The sequence below is a fragment of the Hibiscus syriacus genome, unplaced genomic scaffold, assembly GCF_006381635.1.
Source record: "Hibiscus syriacus cultivar Baekdansim isolate YM2019G1 unplaced genomic scaffold, ASM638163v2 tig00116951_pilon, whole genome shotgun sequence".
Classification (NCBI taxonomy): Eukaryota; Viridiplantae; Streptophyta; class Magnoliopsida; order Malvales; family Malvaceae; genus Hibiscus; species Hibiscus syriacus.
This window is the reverse complement of record NW_024063482.1, coordinates 3,926,328-3,945,449: the sequence shown is the minus strand read 5'-3', so window position 1 is coordinate 3,945,449 and position 19,122 is coordinate 3,926,328. Positions and strand designations below refer to the sequence as shown.

The following is a 19,122-nucleotide window of genomic DNA, read 5'->3' as shown; positions in this document are numbered from 1 at the left end:
CACTGAGGTAAGTCGTGAGAACGGGGATTATACCTTATTTGTTTTTCAAGAGCTAAATACATGGAGTATTTTTATTTATTTATTAATCTATGCTATATTTCTTCTCTTAAGTCGTGATTAGACCCATTTAGATCCAGAAAGCCTTGCGTCTCGCTCGGCCCTCTGCGCTCCAGTGGCTCACCGGTCGCACAAGTAAAAACCGAAGGCCAAAACTACGAACTTCTTCGAGGTGAAAAGATTGTGTTGTTCCTTAGCAAGCTATTGAAAAAATTATAACAATGGAAGACTCTGTACGACTACAAAGATTCGATCAACTTCCATCAGCTACACATTTTGCCTCTCAGATTGAATCTCGAAACATTCCCGCCGTATTTTTCTGTTATCTCATCTCTTTTTTGCTTTTCTGTTTGTTTCTATAGAAAAATTGGACTGGACTTTTTTGTTTTTCCTTTTGATAATTTATGCGGTGGTGTTTGCTTTAATCTTAGTTCATTGATTCTGTTTTCGTTTTTCGAAGGTGTTCGTTGGATGCGTTAAGGACTGGAAAGCTGTTTCCGAATGGAATCCTTCGAATAGAGGCCTCGACTATTTGGAGGTTTATAATTGCTAGAATTTTACACTAACTGTTTAATCAAAATATTGTAAGCTGACAGGTTTTTTAGGAAAATGCATAGTGTTTTTGAAATAAATAATAGTTTTGGATAAAATATTGAAGGGTAATGGTGCAGTGAGTTTCAAATCTAGAAAAGTAGCTGTAATTCCGCATTTTTTATTTGCATCTGTGATTAGTCTATTCAATTAGTTAATTAATAAACAAGAGCGCTAATACCATGATAAACATGTTGAGGTCTTGGTTCTTAGAATTAAATTTGTATTAGTGGAGTTGCGCAGTTTATTCTATTCAATTAAAGTATTTATATTACTATTTTTCTTGGTTATGAATTTAAATTTAGGAACGGGTAGGATCATTCATGGTGGAGGCTATGTTATCACAAACTGCGCCAGTTTTTTATGGTGATCTTAGAAGACATGAGAGGGTAATTCACTAACTCTCGTTCTTTGTACATTGAGGATTGTGATGCATTTTCACTCTTGGATGAATGCAAGAACCATGATCTGTTTGTTTTTTGCATTTATTTACAGGTTCCATTACCATTTTCTACTTTTATTGGCTTTTGTAAACGTCACAGGCAAAATGTTGATAGTTCTTGTAGTGTTAATTCTAATTCAGAAGGGCATCAACTTGGAGAATCTGACACAGAGCTAGGAACTTCACCATATGTAGATGTTACTCCAGAACAGATCTACCTAGCACAGGTTGCTACTCGAGAGTTTTGTGATTGCAGATATCTCCTGACATTCTTTCTTGCAATTGCTTCACCTATTTAATTTGTTGAGGCCATATAGATTTTAACTTTTCCTGCTTATCCTTCATTTTCAATTTTCTGTTTAAAAATTAATGCAATGGTTGAATTTTGGCATTTCTGATTCAGATCCCAATTATAAATGCTGAGAAAGAAGAGAGGGTTCAATTGGAAACTCTACAGGAGGACATTCATTTGGTCAGCATATTTCCTTCTACCATTACATATTGTTAGTAGTTAGCTCTCTAAAGAAGAACTAGTAATTCATGAAAACTTTGATTGCAATTGCTTGATTTGGACAGCCTGCAATATTGGAGGGAAAAAATATATCTTCTATTAATTTGTGGATGAACATTGCCCAAGCGAGATCAAGTGCTCACTATGACCCCCACCACAATCTTCTATGTATAGTCACTGGTAGAAAACAAGGTGAATCTTCTGTTTTAACCAATTCAATATATAGATTCTTTTTCTATCAAAAAAAATATATAGATTTTTTGTTATTTTGATTCTCTAGGCTAGCTTTTCAAAGGTGGCTGTTCTTATATGTCATCTGTAGAATCATAGTTTTCATCAAAGTATGCCACATTATAACCCTCATAAACTTGTATTGCACAGCAACATATCAACTCTGGATATAGGACTGCTGTAATTTTCTATTTTATTTTCCGACTATATAAGAAAGCATAAAAATCTTTTTCCTCATGCATTACTGATGCTTTTTTCTTGAATTTTTCACGTGTGTCATGAAAATCATTGGCAAGGTGAATGACTTCCATATATTTATGAGAAAATAACCTCAGTAACTAAAAATGTCTTATAATATACGATTTTAACCAACTTTTTTTGGATTTGCCAAAATGACCAACTAAATCGCAATGCGATCGATAATTCGCAACGCGATCTCCGGTATCGCAAATCAGTTTCCAGATTCGCAACGCGAACTTCGACTATCGCATTGCGATTTACATATTCGCATTGCGATAGTCCAAGTTCGCGTTGCGATAGTCGAAGTTCGCGTTGCGATTTTCCAAATTCGTTGCGATAGTCGAAGTTCGCGTTGCGATTTATTCCAAGTTCGTTGCGATAGTCATTGTTCGCGTTGCGATTTATTCCAAATTCGTTGCGATAGTCGAAGTTCGCGTTACGATTTATTCCAAATTCGTTGCGATAGTCCAAAATCGCAACGACTTGTGGTATTGCATTTGTTTCTTAAGAATTTTTTCTAAAAATATAGTATTCGCGCGGACGTGTCGAAGACACGTATTACCACGACCACGACCACGACCCGAGACGACGGCGGCGGCGGCGGCGCGCGAGAGTCCCCCTTGTTCTCTATCACTCAATAAGGAAGTGGGAAAGCCAAGCCTTAAATACCATTCCCAATAGTGTTTCCAATACTATGTGGGATTGAGCATTACCAACACTTGTTCCCAATACTATGTGGGATTGAGCCTTAAATAGTGATATTATTTTTGAATGTTTTGCTTAAAATTGCAATAATCGCGATTGATTGTAGAATGACTTTTAATTATGACATATTTAATCGTATAATACTAATGCAATTGGTTGCTGATTCAGTTGTTTTAAGGTGCATGATTGTTAATTGTTTCCTGAATAATCACATTGTATTGGAAACAAGTGTTGGTAATGGTCAATCCCACATAGTATTGGAAACACTATTGGGAATGTTATTTAAGGTTTGGCTTTCCCATTTCCTTGTTGAGTGATAGAGAACAAGGGGGACTCTCGCGCGCTGCCGCCGTCTGTCTCGTCTCGGGTCGGGTCGTGGTCGTGGTAATACGTGTCTTCGACAAGTCTACGCGAATACTATGTTTTTAGAGAAAATTCTTAATAAACAAATGCAATACCACCAGTCGTTGCGATTTTGGACTATCGCAACGAATTTAGAATAAATCGCAACGCGAACTTGGACTATCGCAACGAATTTTGAAAAAATCGCAACGCGAACTTCGACTATCGTAACGAATTTGGAAAATCGCAACGCGAACTTTAACTATCGCAACGAATTTGGAAAATCGCAACGCGAACTTCGACTATCACAACGAATTTGGAATAAATCGCAACGCGAACTTCGACTATCGCAACGAATTTGGAAAATCGCAACGCGAACTTCGACTATCGCAACGAATTTGGAAAATCGCAACGCGAATTTTCAACTATCGCAACGAATTTGGAATAAATCGCAATGCGAACTTCGACTATCGCAACGAATTTGGAAAATCGCAACGCAAACTTCGACTATCGCAACGCGAACTTGGACTATCGCAATGCGAATATGTAAATCGCATTGCGATAGTCCAAGTTCGCGTTGCGAATCTGGAAACTGATTTGCGATACCGGAGATCGCGTTGCGAATTATCGATCGCATTGCGATTTAGTTGGTCATTTTGGCAAATCCAAAAAAAGTTGGTTAAAATCGTTTATTATAAGGCATTTTTAGTCACTGAAGTTATTTTCTCTATATTTATTTTTGGTTGGAACTGTGGAGAGCATTATTTATTTATTCATTCCATAACCCAGGGAAGTGACTTTATTCGTAGCAAATATTTTCTTTGTTTTAATTGCATTTTATCATGATATCCTCGATCTTCTTATCCCCCCCCAGGTCAGTTATCCTTCTTCATATCTCTGTATGATTCACCGTTGCTGGTATTTGCATTCAAGTATAGATTTTTATCAGAAACGGCCTTCTTATTTCTATTCATGAAGGGCATTGCAAGCCATGTCATTTTGGGCTTTACTGAGTAGGAAAATGGCTGAAGATTGAATGGTTGTGTGCAAGCCATAAAATGATATCACAATTTTTACTTCTATCTGTCATATTAGATGACTGAATAAGAAATCTTGCCCATGTGCTAGTATTTGAGTTTCATTGTCGTACTCATGGTTTGTTTATTTGTTAAGAAATACTAGACCCAAAAGCCCTAACTGAATGGTCCTTTTTTCCTTCGCAAATTGAGATCATCCTTCTTTGTTTCCTTTGCATTGATTGTTGATAAGAAATCTTCCCCATGTGCTAGTATTTGAGTTTCATTGTTGTACTCATGGTTTGTTTATTTGTTAAGAAATACTAGACCCAAAAGCCCTAACTGAATGGTCCTTTTTTCCTTCGCAAATTTAGATCATCCTTCTTTGTTTCCTTTGCATTGATTGTTGATAAGAATATATTGATCCATGCCTCTATTATGTGAGTAATATCAGAATCAATTTTTGTTTTGCTGATGGACTATATGGCCTTGCAGTTGTTTTATGGGCCCCTTCTTCAAGTCCTATGTTATATCCCATGCCTATATATGGGGAGGCTTCAAACCATAGGTATGCTATTTTGTGTATCTACATCAAGAATCTAATTTTGCTTTATTTTATTCATTCTAACAACTCTGATTATGGAAAAAGGAATGCTTGGATTGCAAGATTATGACTTCCAAATTTACATTCTTAGCATTTTCAAACGTTTGATATTTTTAACATTTTCTTTGCTCTGATGTATCTTATGTATTTGTTTATTTTTGGTTTTTTTTTTTGGGGGGGGGGGGTTCTTGGCAGTTCTGTTGCTCTGGAAAACCCTGATTTTTCAATTCATTCAAGAGCACAATGTTCCATGGAATACTCTCAGAAGGTTATTCTTCATGCGGGAGATGCACTTTTCATTCCTGAAGGCTGGTAAGGTTAAGCTCTTATTTTTATGAAAATAATTGTTTGCAGGCTACCCTCAAAGTCTCTTTTTGATTCACCCTTAAGTCTCAGAATAAGATTGATCTCTTCCTTTTCTTTTCTTTTCTCCAATATTAATTCTCTCTCTCTCTTTAAGTTTGGCACATCTTAGATTTGATTATGAGGGTATCCAATCCCCGGCTGTCAGACTTGCAATTATAGTTTGAAGTTAGATATTTCCAGTAGTGATTTTGATTTGGAACTTTTTCAAACGAAAATGGAAGGCATGAGTGATCCTGACAAGCATATGGGTGACTTTACATTCAAGAATACTTGGGTTGGTGGATGTCTTAAAACATCATCTCCTGTTCTTCCATTTTTTTATATTGAAAACTTCATTTTCCAATAATTGCTTGCTTTCAGGTTATTTCTTATTTGCAAGTTTATTTTCTTTTGACCTAGATTTTCAAAGCTGTCTAATCCTACTTTAATGTGTTGTGATTGAAAGACAACATGGAAAATCATTTTTGAGACTATCAATACTTCTAACTCATCCCCTTTTCTCTCACTGGTTACGATTAGTCTCCTTATTCATGAGAGAAATGTTGAATAAAGGTCACAACTGCATTAATATTTTGGACTGGAAAAATCAAATCTTTAAGTAAAGTTGGTTAGTGGTGCAAGTCGATATTTGTATCTTCTGTTTGAGTTGACTTTTTCTGTTGAGAACTGTGGCAGAGAATCATAAAATCCACAGTAAACAAAAGAAGCATATATTGTGAGCATATCATGATAAGACAATATTAAAGTCAAGTTGTGGAGTGTGTTTAAGTTTTATGTAACTCTCAGGAGTGTTTTTAAGTCTTATGTACTTCGTTTGAATTCAATATATTGAGACACTCTTTTCCTCCTTCCGCTAATTGGTTCTTACCCTAGGGTAAAGGACCACTAAGAGGGAGGTTTTTAATGAGGTCTCCTATTCCTATCAAAAAAAAAAAAGTCAAGTTGTGGAGGAGAATTTCAGGGTTTACAAAGGATGAACTATTAATGTGTATCTGTGTATGTTTTATGATTTTACTGAGTAAAGGTTGACGTGTAACTTCATTCTTAAACTTAAAACCTTGCTAGCGTTGTTCCACATTGCCTGTTTGGTTTATAATACAAATTGAGCGGCCATTAGAAGCTCTTTCCCCCCTCATATCTCCACTGATGGCAATATGTTGTATTGGGCTACAGTGATTTTGTACTTCCTTAGGCTGATTGATTTTTGTTTCCTACTGATACAGGTTCCACCAAGTAGATAGTGATGAGTTGACTATTGCTGTTAATTATTGGTGGCGCTCCAGCATAATGTCTAGCTTGGCAGACCACATGGATGCATATTATCTGCGTATAATACTTAGAAGGTAGCAATAAATCATAATCTTTTTAAATATTTTAGCTTTTATAATTTATCCTTTTGCCCCATGAAAGCAAATATGCTAAATACTATTAGTATTGTAATCTAACTTGAATTTCTGTTACTCATGGAATGAACCTGCTATATGAAGATTGACAGACAGAGAAATGGTATGTTCAATGCTATACTATTTGTTGAGTTATGTTTTGACATAACACTCCACTTGTCTTGCCATTTTGACATTCTATGATACACAATTTGTTTAACAGTCCATTTTTTTCTGGCTTGTTATTTCTATCCAATTTATGGGTTTTTGAGTTTATGGATCTTACATCTGTGTCCAGAATTCCCATTCCATATATTTTTCTTGCTTTAATGGTTCATTGCAACAAAAGAAGCTGTTTTCTTTGAATTTTGGTTAAAAATCTTATAGCTGTATCGAAATCTTGAACTTTGGGGGGAAGGTATAAATCTTCATCAGGTAACTTGAATCTTAAAAAACATCAATTCTTAATTAAATAGATCAAATCATATCATAAAGTTTTAAAAGATAAAAGCTTCAGTGAACATTTGGTACCTCATTGTTAATTGATCCTTGACTAGTATGGACTAGAACCATGATAAATGATGCTTTAGTCAGCACTGGGTAATGCAATAGTCAACATTGTTCTTATGTTTACCGGTTATTCTGTATTCTTGCCTTGGGGTTGAGGTGTACTAAAAATCTCTGCTTGTTAGATGTTTCTTTCTTTTTTGTTATCCTTGTCCATCAATGAATGTGTTGTTTGTTTTATTTTGAAACTAGGACAGGACCAAGTACTTTTGAAGGGTCCTTCTGCTATGTGGAGACAGGATGGGAATAAACCACACCTTCCATGCAACAAAGGTTTTTTTTTCTGAAAAGCATGCGAATTTTTTTTTCCAAAAACAAGAAACCATAAACATGCTGAGAAACTGATTGTTTATTATTAAACTTTATAACTTTATCACCAGGTAATGTTGATCATAGCTTGGATCAGGCTGGACAGAGCAAGGATTTGAAAAAGAAAGAACAAGAGCAACTCGGTCTTTTGCATGAATTGAGACCCTGTGCTCTCCAGGCTCTTCATGAACTTGTTGCTTTAGTTCATGACCGTGTTAATGCTTCTAATCAAAATCAACCAGTGTTGTCTAATTCAACAAATGGATTGATGTGTTATAAGACAAATGAGCAAAATAAAACCTTAATGACTGAAATATTTCATTTAGAAGAAGATCCAGTAGCTAAAGTTCTTTGGACCCTTGAACCAGGCATCTTTAAGGATATTTTTCTTGCCATGGCGGTGAGTTTGCTGTCTCTTATAAGCATTATTATGCTATCACTGTGCAACTAGAATTTTCATCAATGCTGTTTTGAATTATGTTGAGTTTGGAAGAATATTTTTATTTTTATTTCAAAATTGAAGAATTTATGTTGAATCTTATTGGTACATGCTAGATTGGTGCTCCAAGTGAGGTATTTGTCCTCTTCTAACACTCGTGGAAAACTAAATATTGGGAAAATTGGGTTGTGCATGCTTAAAACAATAGCATAATGAAGGGGTTGCCTATCAAAGTTTATTTTAAATTACCTTTGTTTCTCTCATTATACCTTTCTGATTTTCTATGTTATTCTTACTTTTTATGAAGGAATAGTTAACCATTTGTTTCTATCGCTTTCCAGCACAATTTCCCCAGAACTTTGGAAGCTTTAATACTGCACTTACTTTCACCGGTGGGGGCAGAAGTCTTTACACGGAAATTTGACGAGATAGATCAACACAACACCGAAGATGATCGGTACATTTTAATTATTCTTAGATTTAATTTCTGATTTTGTTCTTTTCTATGCAACTGTTTTTGGCGTAACAATTGTTCTTATTCATGTTTTCAGGAACAAATTTTACCAGGTCTTCTATGGGGTATTTGATAACCAATTTGCAGCAATGGATGCTATTCTAAACGGGAAAGAGTCATTTGCATGTCAGGTGATGTTTTGACTATATTGAACTTTTTCTTGAGAACAAATGAAGCATTTATCAATTATCAGTTTATGGCACAGATTTTAGACATCATCTGCTAGCAGATATATCTATAAGAAAAACCTTTCTGCTCATACTTCCTATTCATTGCTTTAGCTAGTTTTACAATGGTTATGGTCACACAAGACACACATCAAACAGGAAATTTTGCTGAATTATGATGCATCATACGTCGATATAGTCTAAATTCTAAACTTGCATTCTTAGCCTTAATACTTTTTACATTGCAGGCATTCAAAAATGTGTTGGATAAATATGTAGGAGGGAACTTTGATAAACGGAGTGTTGGACGAGACTTCTCATGACACAACATTCTTCACTAGGGAATTGGTCCTCCTGAGATGGTAAATCGGTGCATCTTCATTCCAGAAACTATCACAACCAGTACCTTCACATTATAGTTATCAACAACTTCGTAGAATACAAATCATTACAAAACTTGAATAGTGCCTTAAGAACGTGTGTGTGTGTAAACAACATTTTTAGGTGAAAAATCTCATGTACAACTATATGAAAATGGTAAGCATGATTGAGGAAAATCTGGTAATTAGTTTGAGATAGGGAAGTGCTTAATCGAACCCTAAACTATTAAACTTCCCCAAAGTTAACCACACACAATGTCTCTGACCTGCATTATTTTATTTGTTGAGAATGGACATTCATTGATCTGGGGACTTTATGAGTTTATAGGAAAGACTATGAGTGGTGATAATTGCAGATACCATCATGGTCGTGCATCCCTTTCTATATTTTGCTAAATTCTAAAATTTGTTTATGGGTGAAAATAGCAAGTATTAATGAGAATGGGCTTTTGCAGTTATTGCCTTAAGCAACACGGTAGAAAGATGCTTTTATTTCAGGGTGTTAATTTGTAGTGCTAGTGAGGGGAGGGTGGGTGGAAAAGTGGGGGATTTACATCAGAAGGTAAAAGAAAAGAAAAGCATAGAAAAGACCCAATCCAGGATATGGCTGAAAGAAGGTAAAATGAGATTCCCTGATGAAATATGCCATATAATATTATTTGTTAAATATACGGCTTTAACCTTTTCTCCTGGTTAAGGTATTTTTTTAAAGTGTTTATTGTTTTTGTTATCGAAAAAATTCTTTTAAACAGTGTAATACTTGTAGAGGTTAATAATATTGTATTTAGGGTTTTGGGCGTACATGTAATGTAAGCTCCCATTTGCAACCAAAAAAAGGCTTTGTGATATGGGAACGACTTGCAAATAAATTGGTAAAGGGTCATTGAAATTACCTAACTAAAACTAAATCCAAAAATAATGACAACAAAAGACAAGACTGAATTGATCATTCAAACTTTCAAGTTGTATGTATCCAACATTTTTTTCGTAATCGTTGACATTTCTTTTGCAGCCCTTACCTACCTTTTTAGAAAACGTTTAGGAAATTAAAATTTAAAACTTTTAAAGGTACAATTGTATCTTAGTACCCATCGATCCATTTCTTATTGTACTTGTGATGAATATAAATTAACTTTTAACTTTAATGGATGATTTGAATTAAAAGATTGAAAATGTAATGGGTAAGATTTCAATAAAACATAATATTATATTCTCCTAAATCCTCTAAAGAATCAAGTGTATCTCTATTATTTTAGAAAAATGGTTAAATTTAATTTAATGTTCAAGAAAAAAATATACACATTATTTTTAATAAAATAATATTAAAATTTTATACATTAATTATTAAATTTCTGGATCCTCCACTACTAAGGAATAAACTCCCATATACATTCAAAACCATGCAACTCAATTATGAAAGCCAAAAGTAGCAAAAGAATTTATAAAATATCTGATAGGGAAATTGTCATATTATATAGCTGTAATGATAAAGAAAGGACATGACCTTTTGGCAAAGAACGTGTCAAAGGAGACTCATGAAGTTCGGCTATACCATACACCACCATCGGAGGTTCTTCTGCTCTTCAGGAGGAGGCCCTAATTCACCCTATGCAAGCTTAATAGAGCGCGTTGCTCTTTCATCTAAAAAAAGGGGGACATGAACCACAAAGGAGAATCTGATAAGTACTAATGTGTATAATTTGCATGCGATGCACTAAGCCCCTATAGGGGCCAAGTGCATCCTATTATTTTGAAAATGTGTTTAAATTTAGTTTAATGTGTTAAGGAAAAAAGAAAAAAAATTACAATTTTTGCATACCCATTACTTTTAAGAATTTTTTTTTAGAATTTTGGACCCTATTCTTAAATTTTTCTATCCTCCATTGTTTGCATGGGATTTTTTTCTTCTTTCTTTCCAAAAATATGATAACGCCAACACCGTCCATCATCAACACACCTAAGCCTAGCTAGTAAATATACTTTCCCTAGAAAATCCGGAAAATCAAAAGGAAATTTCTCATGTTGAAACAAGTTGGCTTCTTGTTTAAACTCAAATCGCTTTGCATGAATTTAAACAAAATGTATGCAAGAAAACTACTTAGCTTTCTTGTTTAAACTCAAATCGCTCACTTTTTTTTTCTTTTGAGAATATCTAAGGATGGATTAAGAGATGTCGTATCTTTTAAAATTTTAAATTCTTATATAATTAATTTTATTATATCATTTATTAAGAATTTAATTTTACATATTTTTAATTTTATATCTATTAAAGTAATAAAAATAACTTTTAAATTTTAATTATAATATTTAAATAAAAAGATTAAACTATTCCAAATTAAAATACAAGGACTAAATCCCAAATTAAGTATAGTAGAAAGATCAAAACGTAATTTGACCCTTTTTGACATTTAGTAGTCACCCCATGTTTCCGAGGCAGGCTCCGCGAATCCAAAACCCTGGGGTTTCAACATCGAGTGGTTTCTCTCAAACTGCTGCAACTCCAGTCCCCCGGCATACGTTAGAACCTCTCTCACGTTCATGCTAAGGTTAAAGTCTCCATTGCCACCACCATGATGGTGATTGTCTCCGGTCAAACCTAGAAAATCCCTCGTGAAATGGTCGCTGCTCTTCTGCCATGAGCCCAGGCTTCCGGCTCCGAAACCAAAAAATTCCGATGAGACATAACCAGCCATGTTGTCGTTGCAGCCTCTGTCGTCGTTGTTTATCCGCATAGCAGTTGCCCCAACAGTGGCAGCCTTTTGAAGGAGCGCGGTGGCCGACATGGCAACATTGGAGGAAATGTTATTGCTGACATGGAGGTTCTGGAAGGGTGAGACAAACCCGAGCTTCGGAGGCGGCGGCGTAGCCGGTTCTTGGGAGAATGGAACAAAATGATGAGACCAAGGGTTGACATGAAGTGGGTTATTATCATTAGGGTTAGGGTTATAGGTCTGAGTAGGTTCCAGCCATGGATGGAAAGAGATATTAGTTTGGAAAGGGAAAAACGGAGGATTCACGGCGGAGGCGACACAGGAGACGGCGGAGGAGGCAGGGTTGTTCGTTGAAAACCTTGCATTTTCTTCAGCCAATGCATCACAAAACGCTCTGTGAGTTATGAAACTGTCCTTCCTGGAGATTTTCACAAAGAAAAAAAAACATAAAAATCAAAACCCTAGGATTATGCATGCGCGTTGAATAAATCATAAATGTAATAAACTTTATATTTGTTGGTCAAATGTTAATCAATGTGTATGTAATGCATGCAAAAGGATGGCTCGAATTTTCATGAATTTCGAAAAATTATGATGGATAGTGTTTTATAATATATATATATTGAAACTAGAGCTTCATGCATGTAACAAAAGATATGCAATCGAAACATGATCTAATTGATGATGATGGATAGTGGGAAAAAAAGGAAAATAGCAAAATCAGCCCCCATATATTTTTGCAGATTTCATCAGTTATGATGATTTCTGCGAGTTAATAATGGCAACCTAACAGGAAATAAAATTTTGTAAAAGATTTCTGATCAATTGTACCATGAACTCCAAAAAGCAATAATTATAGTAATTTCTTTTGCTTCTTTTTTTCCCTCTTGGATAACATCATTGTTTTTGAGACCGCAGTCCACTCGATTGCAAGATACAAAAAACGAAAAGTAAAAACAGAGAAAAAAAACATTTTTTCCAGATAATTTGAAGATGGTCATCTGGTTCAGATTTCAAAGGCATTTCTTTTACAATTAGGTCACCAAGAGACAGATACAGACGATTTGTATTAATGGTGTCCAACTTCGACAACACGAAAACCTGTCACTGCATGCATTTAAGTTCCCACACATATTCCCTGCATGACTTACCAGTTACCATTCTTGTGTAAGAGAACAACAAAGCAAAACAAAAATGGATTTCCACACTAAATACCAAGAGCATCCAAAGAGATTTAGTCTTACGTTTAATATCTGAATTTCGTAAGTTACATGGATTAATCTATCAATAAATCGATTTCGATGAAATATGAAATAAATACCTTGAGAAAAGGGTTCCACATTCACATTTATATTCTCTGGTTCCGCAAGTTTTAGAATGAGCTTTCCAATCAGATTGAACAGCGTAGAACTTTGAGCATTTCTCACACTTCCATCTCTTCTCTCCATGTTTCCGGCAATAGTGTTTCTTGATGCCGGTAAGATCGCCTAAAGCCCTCGACGGATGGTGGTGAACACACGTCGGCTCGGGGCAAACATAGGCTTTCTTCTTCATCTCTTTGCTCCTTAGCTTCAGTTTCCACGGAAGGTTATGTCCCCTTCTATGGAGCTGAAGGTTTTGATCTCTCTGGAAACCTTTATTACAGATCTCACACACAAATCTGTTGGTCGCCAGTAAAGTCTTGGGAGATAAAGCAATCACTTCAGCCTCCGGATCTGCAGCAACAACAACATCAAACAGTTAAAACACGGATTGTTTTTACTGTAGAAAAAACATGTTTTCGAACCGAACAAAGTCTTACCTGGGTTCCCTGGGAGATTTCTTTTCTTCTTTAGTGTCCGCTGCTGTGGAGAAATGGATGAAACAATGGGATTTAAGCTACCTAGGTCTTGAACCCTTGTAATAGAAGAAACACTAGCTTCCTCAGACCAAGAACTGGAATTGGACATAACTGTTGGAAACATGTCTGAGAAAGAAAGAAAAACCACAAAAGACTAATTTGATTTCTCCCCTTTTCTTAAAGTATTAGTTGTTTTGTTGATAGGGTAGCATTATAAACAAAGTCTCGTGAGGAGATGATGATGGGTTATTCTCTCCAAGTCACTATCTAGCCATGGATTGCTCGTCAGAACAACTCTGCAACACAATCAGATATCATATATATATATATATATAAAAACCTTCAAGAACTGAGCCCTTTCTGCACATATATAGATTTACAGATAGATTTTGAGAGGGGAAGAATAAGAGTGGAAAGTTTCAGTAGCAGGGTGGTGTAGATAATAGATCAGTTCAGTAAAAAGAATATTAAAAAAAACCAGGTGAGAAAAAAAAAGGGTTAAGAAATGTAGAAAAGGTAGAGATATCTCAGGGAAGCAATGACTAGGAAATATCTCAGCTCAGCCCCAGTTGATTCAACATATTTTGCTCTCATTTTTTGTTTTAATCTTATAATAATTTATTCTTTTTCTTTTACTCTCTGACGTTGGCGCTTTCTGTCTTTTCCTTTGTTCCTGTTATAAAACACCCAAACCCTAGAAGGAGATTGATTTGGGTGGAATCATTGTATTATACTAATTAAATACTAGGATTTTGAAAGCATGGTAAACACAAAGGGTATGGAGAGTTGAGTATTTATTTATTTATGAGTTTGTATATATATTTGATTATTTAATTTTACTTTTTTTAAATAATTATAATTCATCATTTCATTCTATAAAATTAATATATATATATTAATTACAAATGTAACATATCAAATAAAATAAATATAAGCATCGATACTAAAATTAAAAAATTAATTATGTAGAAGACTTAAGTCTAAAAGGTAGATTAATTATAAACAATAATAATAATAAAATAAAAATCCAATCTAATTTTGAAACAAAAAGAAATGGACATGGAACAAACGTCATCGTGAAATTTTAAAATTATTTTTCAAAAGTTTATTTTTATGATATATTATCATCTAATACATTTATAGTATATAAAATTATATACCGTTATTATTCTAAACAAAATCATGTTGCAATAGATAAGATATTATTACCTCAAGTTCTAGCCAAATATAAATCATTTTAATTAGTGAGACATAACTTAATATTCATATTGTTATACGCAACCATTTCGTCTGAGATAGTTTTCTCGAATTAAAGAGCTTGCCCAATTCATGCCCAAGAAACTACCTCGCCCTAAGAGATCACTGCGTCAAACTGACAAGTGATCGTCACATATCTCTTAAATGTACGTGAATTCATCGAATAATTTGAGTGATTAAAGGGAATATTATTCTCATATGAGGTCTTGCATTCAAGTAGATATGTTTATAGAATGGGTGTGCGTTATTAATTGTTAAAATATATTATGAATAAATATTATCTTGTAATTATCTCATAGTGTTAAAAAAATATCTTATATGTATGGAAATAATGCTCTAAAATTCACTCGAAGGTTTTTCAACATAACAACAAAGACCTTTCAATCACATCTACATACATGCACGAGGGATCTATTAAGGCGGAAAGGTGGACGAATGACTATCATGAAATTTGAATTTTCTTCAAGTAATTATTTATTTTATTAATTGTATTCATCCTTAAATTTTACTCGTGTTCACCTGTGAAATTTTTTATTGTTTATACGTATGTACTTACCCTAAAAATATTTTTAAATCCAGAGCCGACCAAAGTAAAATCATAAAAATCTTTCCTTTTGTCATGCTTGTAAAGAGAGATTCAAAAATACGAGGAAAACAAGAAGAAGAACAAAAAACTACCATTCGGAGCTATATATTTGAGGGAGTAATGCAGAGTTATGATAGGCGTGGAATTGGCAAAGCAATGATGTGAGTCTGCTACTATTGTTTTGCATGCAGAAAGGCTCCTAATGCCAATGGGGTCCATCTCCTTATTCACGGGTTCTTCTATTACCAGATTCTCGCATGCAGTTTTGGCTCTCTTGCTCCACCATTTTTATGTTCTTTTTTTTTCACCCATTTTTCTCCTGCCTCGTCATATCTCTTCAAGACTACACCAAACTCGGCTATTTATCTGACTCTCTGTTACGCTCAAAATATTATAAATATTTTATTGTTTATGTTTAAGATTCGGGATTGTTTCTTCCAATTATATTATCTTAAAAATTTAAATTTATATGTATTTTCTCACTGAGAATGTAATGTGGCTTATGATTACATCACTTGTTTGTTGAATGTTGATATAATCGGAGAAGAATGCAGACTTGAGCCTATATGGTTTGTCTCATGCTCGGAAATGAAAAATTAAATCTATTAAAAGTCTCATGAATTCGTGGTGTTTTTTTTCCTGTGTATTAATATAATTGTTTAGAATATATTTAATTTTAGTTATTATGTTTTTAAATTAAAAAAACTATAGATACAAAATATATTAGATTTTTTTTATAAATATCTATCTATAATACTTATTATTTGGATTTGTTTCTGAGTATAATTTTTATTTATTTATGAAATTTCTTAAATCCCTGTTCTGAATTGCAGCGTTGTTGATATGACCGATCAAACTTGGAATTTGTTTTCCATTTTGAAGCTAGGTTGGTTCTATCATGGTTCTTGGTATGGCACTAGTACCCGTTAGTTCCAAATATTTTCATCTACCAATGATTTAGAAATACTTTTTAGGATGAACATTTATATATTAATAAAATAATTTTTTTATATAGAATGAATAAAAATAAAATTTTAGGATGGACACCCTTAATAAAATAAACTACTAATATACAAAAATTAGATTTAAGGATGAACACGAATCCACCCTAGATAAAGTCTATGTCCGCCCCTGTTTCCATCCTAAATGGATAGCAAGTAGTTCATATTTTGTTTTATTAAATAATTTTTTTTGTCAACATTGATTGGCATGCTTATATTAATTTGTATCCACTTGTATTATATAATACACAATTTTAATTAATTTATTTTTTATTAAAATATATACAACCATTAAATTAATTATTTCATTTAATTAATCATATTAATTTTTATCTTTACAAATAAATATATATATATATATATATATATATATATATATATATGCTAATTAAGATAAATTTACCAAAAGATAGAAAGTGGTTTATTCTATTAATAAAAAATGGTTTATTCGATAGTATTGATAATTGATTATATAAGATCATTTTTTTAATATATTGAATGATCTCAATGATTAAAAAAATGTTCAGTTGATGCTATTAAAAAATTCGTTTCCTTTTTATCAATTAATCCAAGCCTTTCATTTGAGGGGTTGATTTACAGGGTACAATCTCTGTAACTTCATAGTATACACATGGATTGATGAGTTTCCATTTGGAAGACGACAGTTTCTCCCCGTAGGTCACAGCTAATGTCTTGGTTTTTTTTTTTTTGGCGTCCGCAGAATAAGAGTATGTTTTGTTGGGGTAGGGTTTCATTGTACAATTGTTATTACCAGCAACATGGCTTTGTAGAAGGAGAGGATGGGCCTGAGCTGGGCCCACATTATGGTTCATTGATACTCACGAGAAAGCCTATGAGATAGGGATAGGCTTTCTATTTGTTTGCTTGTTTATATAATTCCTTCTTCTATTCACAATTACTACACTTGTTCTTTTGCCACTCACAAGCGCTGACTTGGACTCCATTTCTAACTATAATTCAAGTCAATAATATATTGAGTAAGTGGTTAAAAAATTTAGTTGATATTTATTTTAAATTATTGATCATTATATACTAGAAGAAGTAATAATATGGCATAGAATAATAATAATTTAACTTTTAAAATTTATACATTTTATTAATTTAATTTTGATTCAGAATAATTTAATAATTTTGAACTCATTGAATTACCTTAGTAGTAAAAATAGAATTGATCTTCTTGAAAGTTTTGGGTTTGAACAATTAATCTATAGTGTATATACATTACCAATGACTAAAAAACATTTTAAACATATAATAATTTATAATCACCTCTAAATTATTTAAAAATAATAATTTAATAATTTTAAACTTTTTGTATTTAAAAATTAAATCAATTTAATAAAGCATTTAGACTTCAAAATCAAACGAGGGACATATACCTTACAAGAAAAATAAACCCAAATTGAGTCGGTCCATAAGCTTTCCTTATCACCCACCTCTTATCTCTCTCTTCCAACTTGTGTACACATTATTAGGTAATAAATAGAGGGCAAAAACAATGGGATAGGCCCTACATGACACTTTATACTATAATCCTTGTGATCATCCCACTTGAATGATCAAATTCAATAAAATAATAATAATATTACGATAAAAATGATGAATTGTTTACCTTTATTATAAAATAAAAAGTTTCAGTTTTTATTTCATCACATCCTATAAGTTTCAGTTTTTATTTCATCACATCCTATAAATAATGATCAAGAATTAAGAAAATAGAAGTAGAACCACATATTCGATGAAACTGAGTTGGAGATACTAAATCTAAGATTAGCTAAAGTCAAAAGATCGTCAAGTTTAAGGACAAACGTATGATTTTTTATTAGAGATACAAATTCAGAAATTTATATTAAGAATTTAAGGGTGTAAAATTATAAAATTTCATGAATGCAAAATTAAATTATCAATACAAAATATAAAAAAAATACAGAAACTATACGAGAACTTAAAATTTTCAGAGGATACTACCGCCCCCAACATCCCTCGATTCATCTATGATGAAGTCTTACGTCGACGTAAAAAGAACATAATGCACAATTTCGATGTAGTTAAAACGGTAAACAGTAATCGGCAATAACCGACCTCAAGCAGTCATGCTAGCACAGATGAATAGAAACATGATAATCAAGGTAAGTAATGATAGGCATCTTATAACGGATGTCGGTGTTGCCATGCAAGAGTTACCCCCAAGAGCCAAGAAAAATTTACTGCACATTAACTGACCGTTTTGATTCAAATAATACTTCCATGGGATGAACCATCATTTTCATTGTAATAGCAACTTAGGTGCAACGAAAACGAAAAGAGATCAAAGAAAGAGCTATTGCATCGACGTATCAAAATCAATAGGTTTTGAGGTTTCCATACTTGACCTTAAGTTTCGATATCTATAAGTTGGGTCTCAAAACTTTGCCTATAAGTTTCGAAATTCAAACTCGAATTGGATAATTAGTTAATTTGACCCCTTTTGATGATGTATGTTTTAATATACTTTATGTTTTTGATATGCGGGTCAATATAATCTCTAAGTGGATATTTTACGATAGGTGTTTAATAATACTTTACTCAGAATGATAAATGAGACCCTGACTATTAAAAACGCGCTTTTAATATCCAACGTTTTTAAACCACCTAAAAACGATTCCCAACCAGAATCATTTGACATAAACATCTATACAATAGTTTGGATTACAGTACTAACTTTAATTGTCAACACTGTGTTGATTATTTAAAGAAATTCTTGTTGACAGTTTACGGTTTTAACCGGGTAGATGGTATACAGTTAAAGGCAGACAATCTGCAAACTGTCACGTGCTCAAAACAGTCCAAGAACGTCCAATGCA

The 19,122-nt window shown here is 33.3% G+C and overlaps 2 protein-coding genes across 2 annotated transcripts; one reads left to right on the top strand and one right to left on the bottom strand.

The window, feature by feature from the left end:
- Nucleotides 1–165: 165 nt before the first annotated feature.
- Nucleotides 166–9,188, top strand: LOC120188583. Its single transcript, XM_039191973.1, has 15 exons — nucleotides 166–368; nucleotides 518–595; nucleotides 954–1,037; nucleotides 1,144–1,317; nucleotides 1,494–1,562; nucleotides 1,667–1,793; nucleotides 4,631–4,703; nucleotides 4,935–5,051; nucleotides 6,329–6,448; nucleotides 6,593–6,611; nucleotides 7,252–7,327; nucleotides 7,435–7,763; nucleotides 8,144–8,259; nucleotides 8,354–8,447; nucleotides 8,732–9,188. Exons 1-15 carry the CDS (start codon nucleotides 279–281, stop codon nucleotides 8,804–8,806), a joined length of 1,641 nt encoding a protein of 546 aa, XP_039047904.1. The 5' UTR covers nucleotides 166–278; the 3' UTR covers nucleotides 8,807–9,188.
- A 2,007-nt stretch (nucleotides 9,189–11,195) lies between these two features.
- On the bottom strand, nucleotides 11,196–13,888 carry LOC120188903 (protein indeterminate-domain 12-like). The gene is made up of 3 exons (XM_039192279.1): nucleotides 13,376–13,888; nucleotides 12,896–13,289; nucleotides 11,196–11,992 (listed from the first exon to the last, which is right to left on the bottom strand). Exons 1-3 carry the CDS (start codon nucleotides 13,536–13,538, stop codon nucleotides 11,272–11,274), a joined length of 1,278 nt encoding a protein of 425 aa, XP_039048210.1. The 5' UTR covers nucleotides 13,539–13,888; the 3' UTR covers nucleotides 11,196–11,271.
- Nucleotides 13,889–19,122: the final 5,234 nt, after the last annotated feature.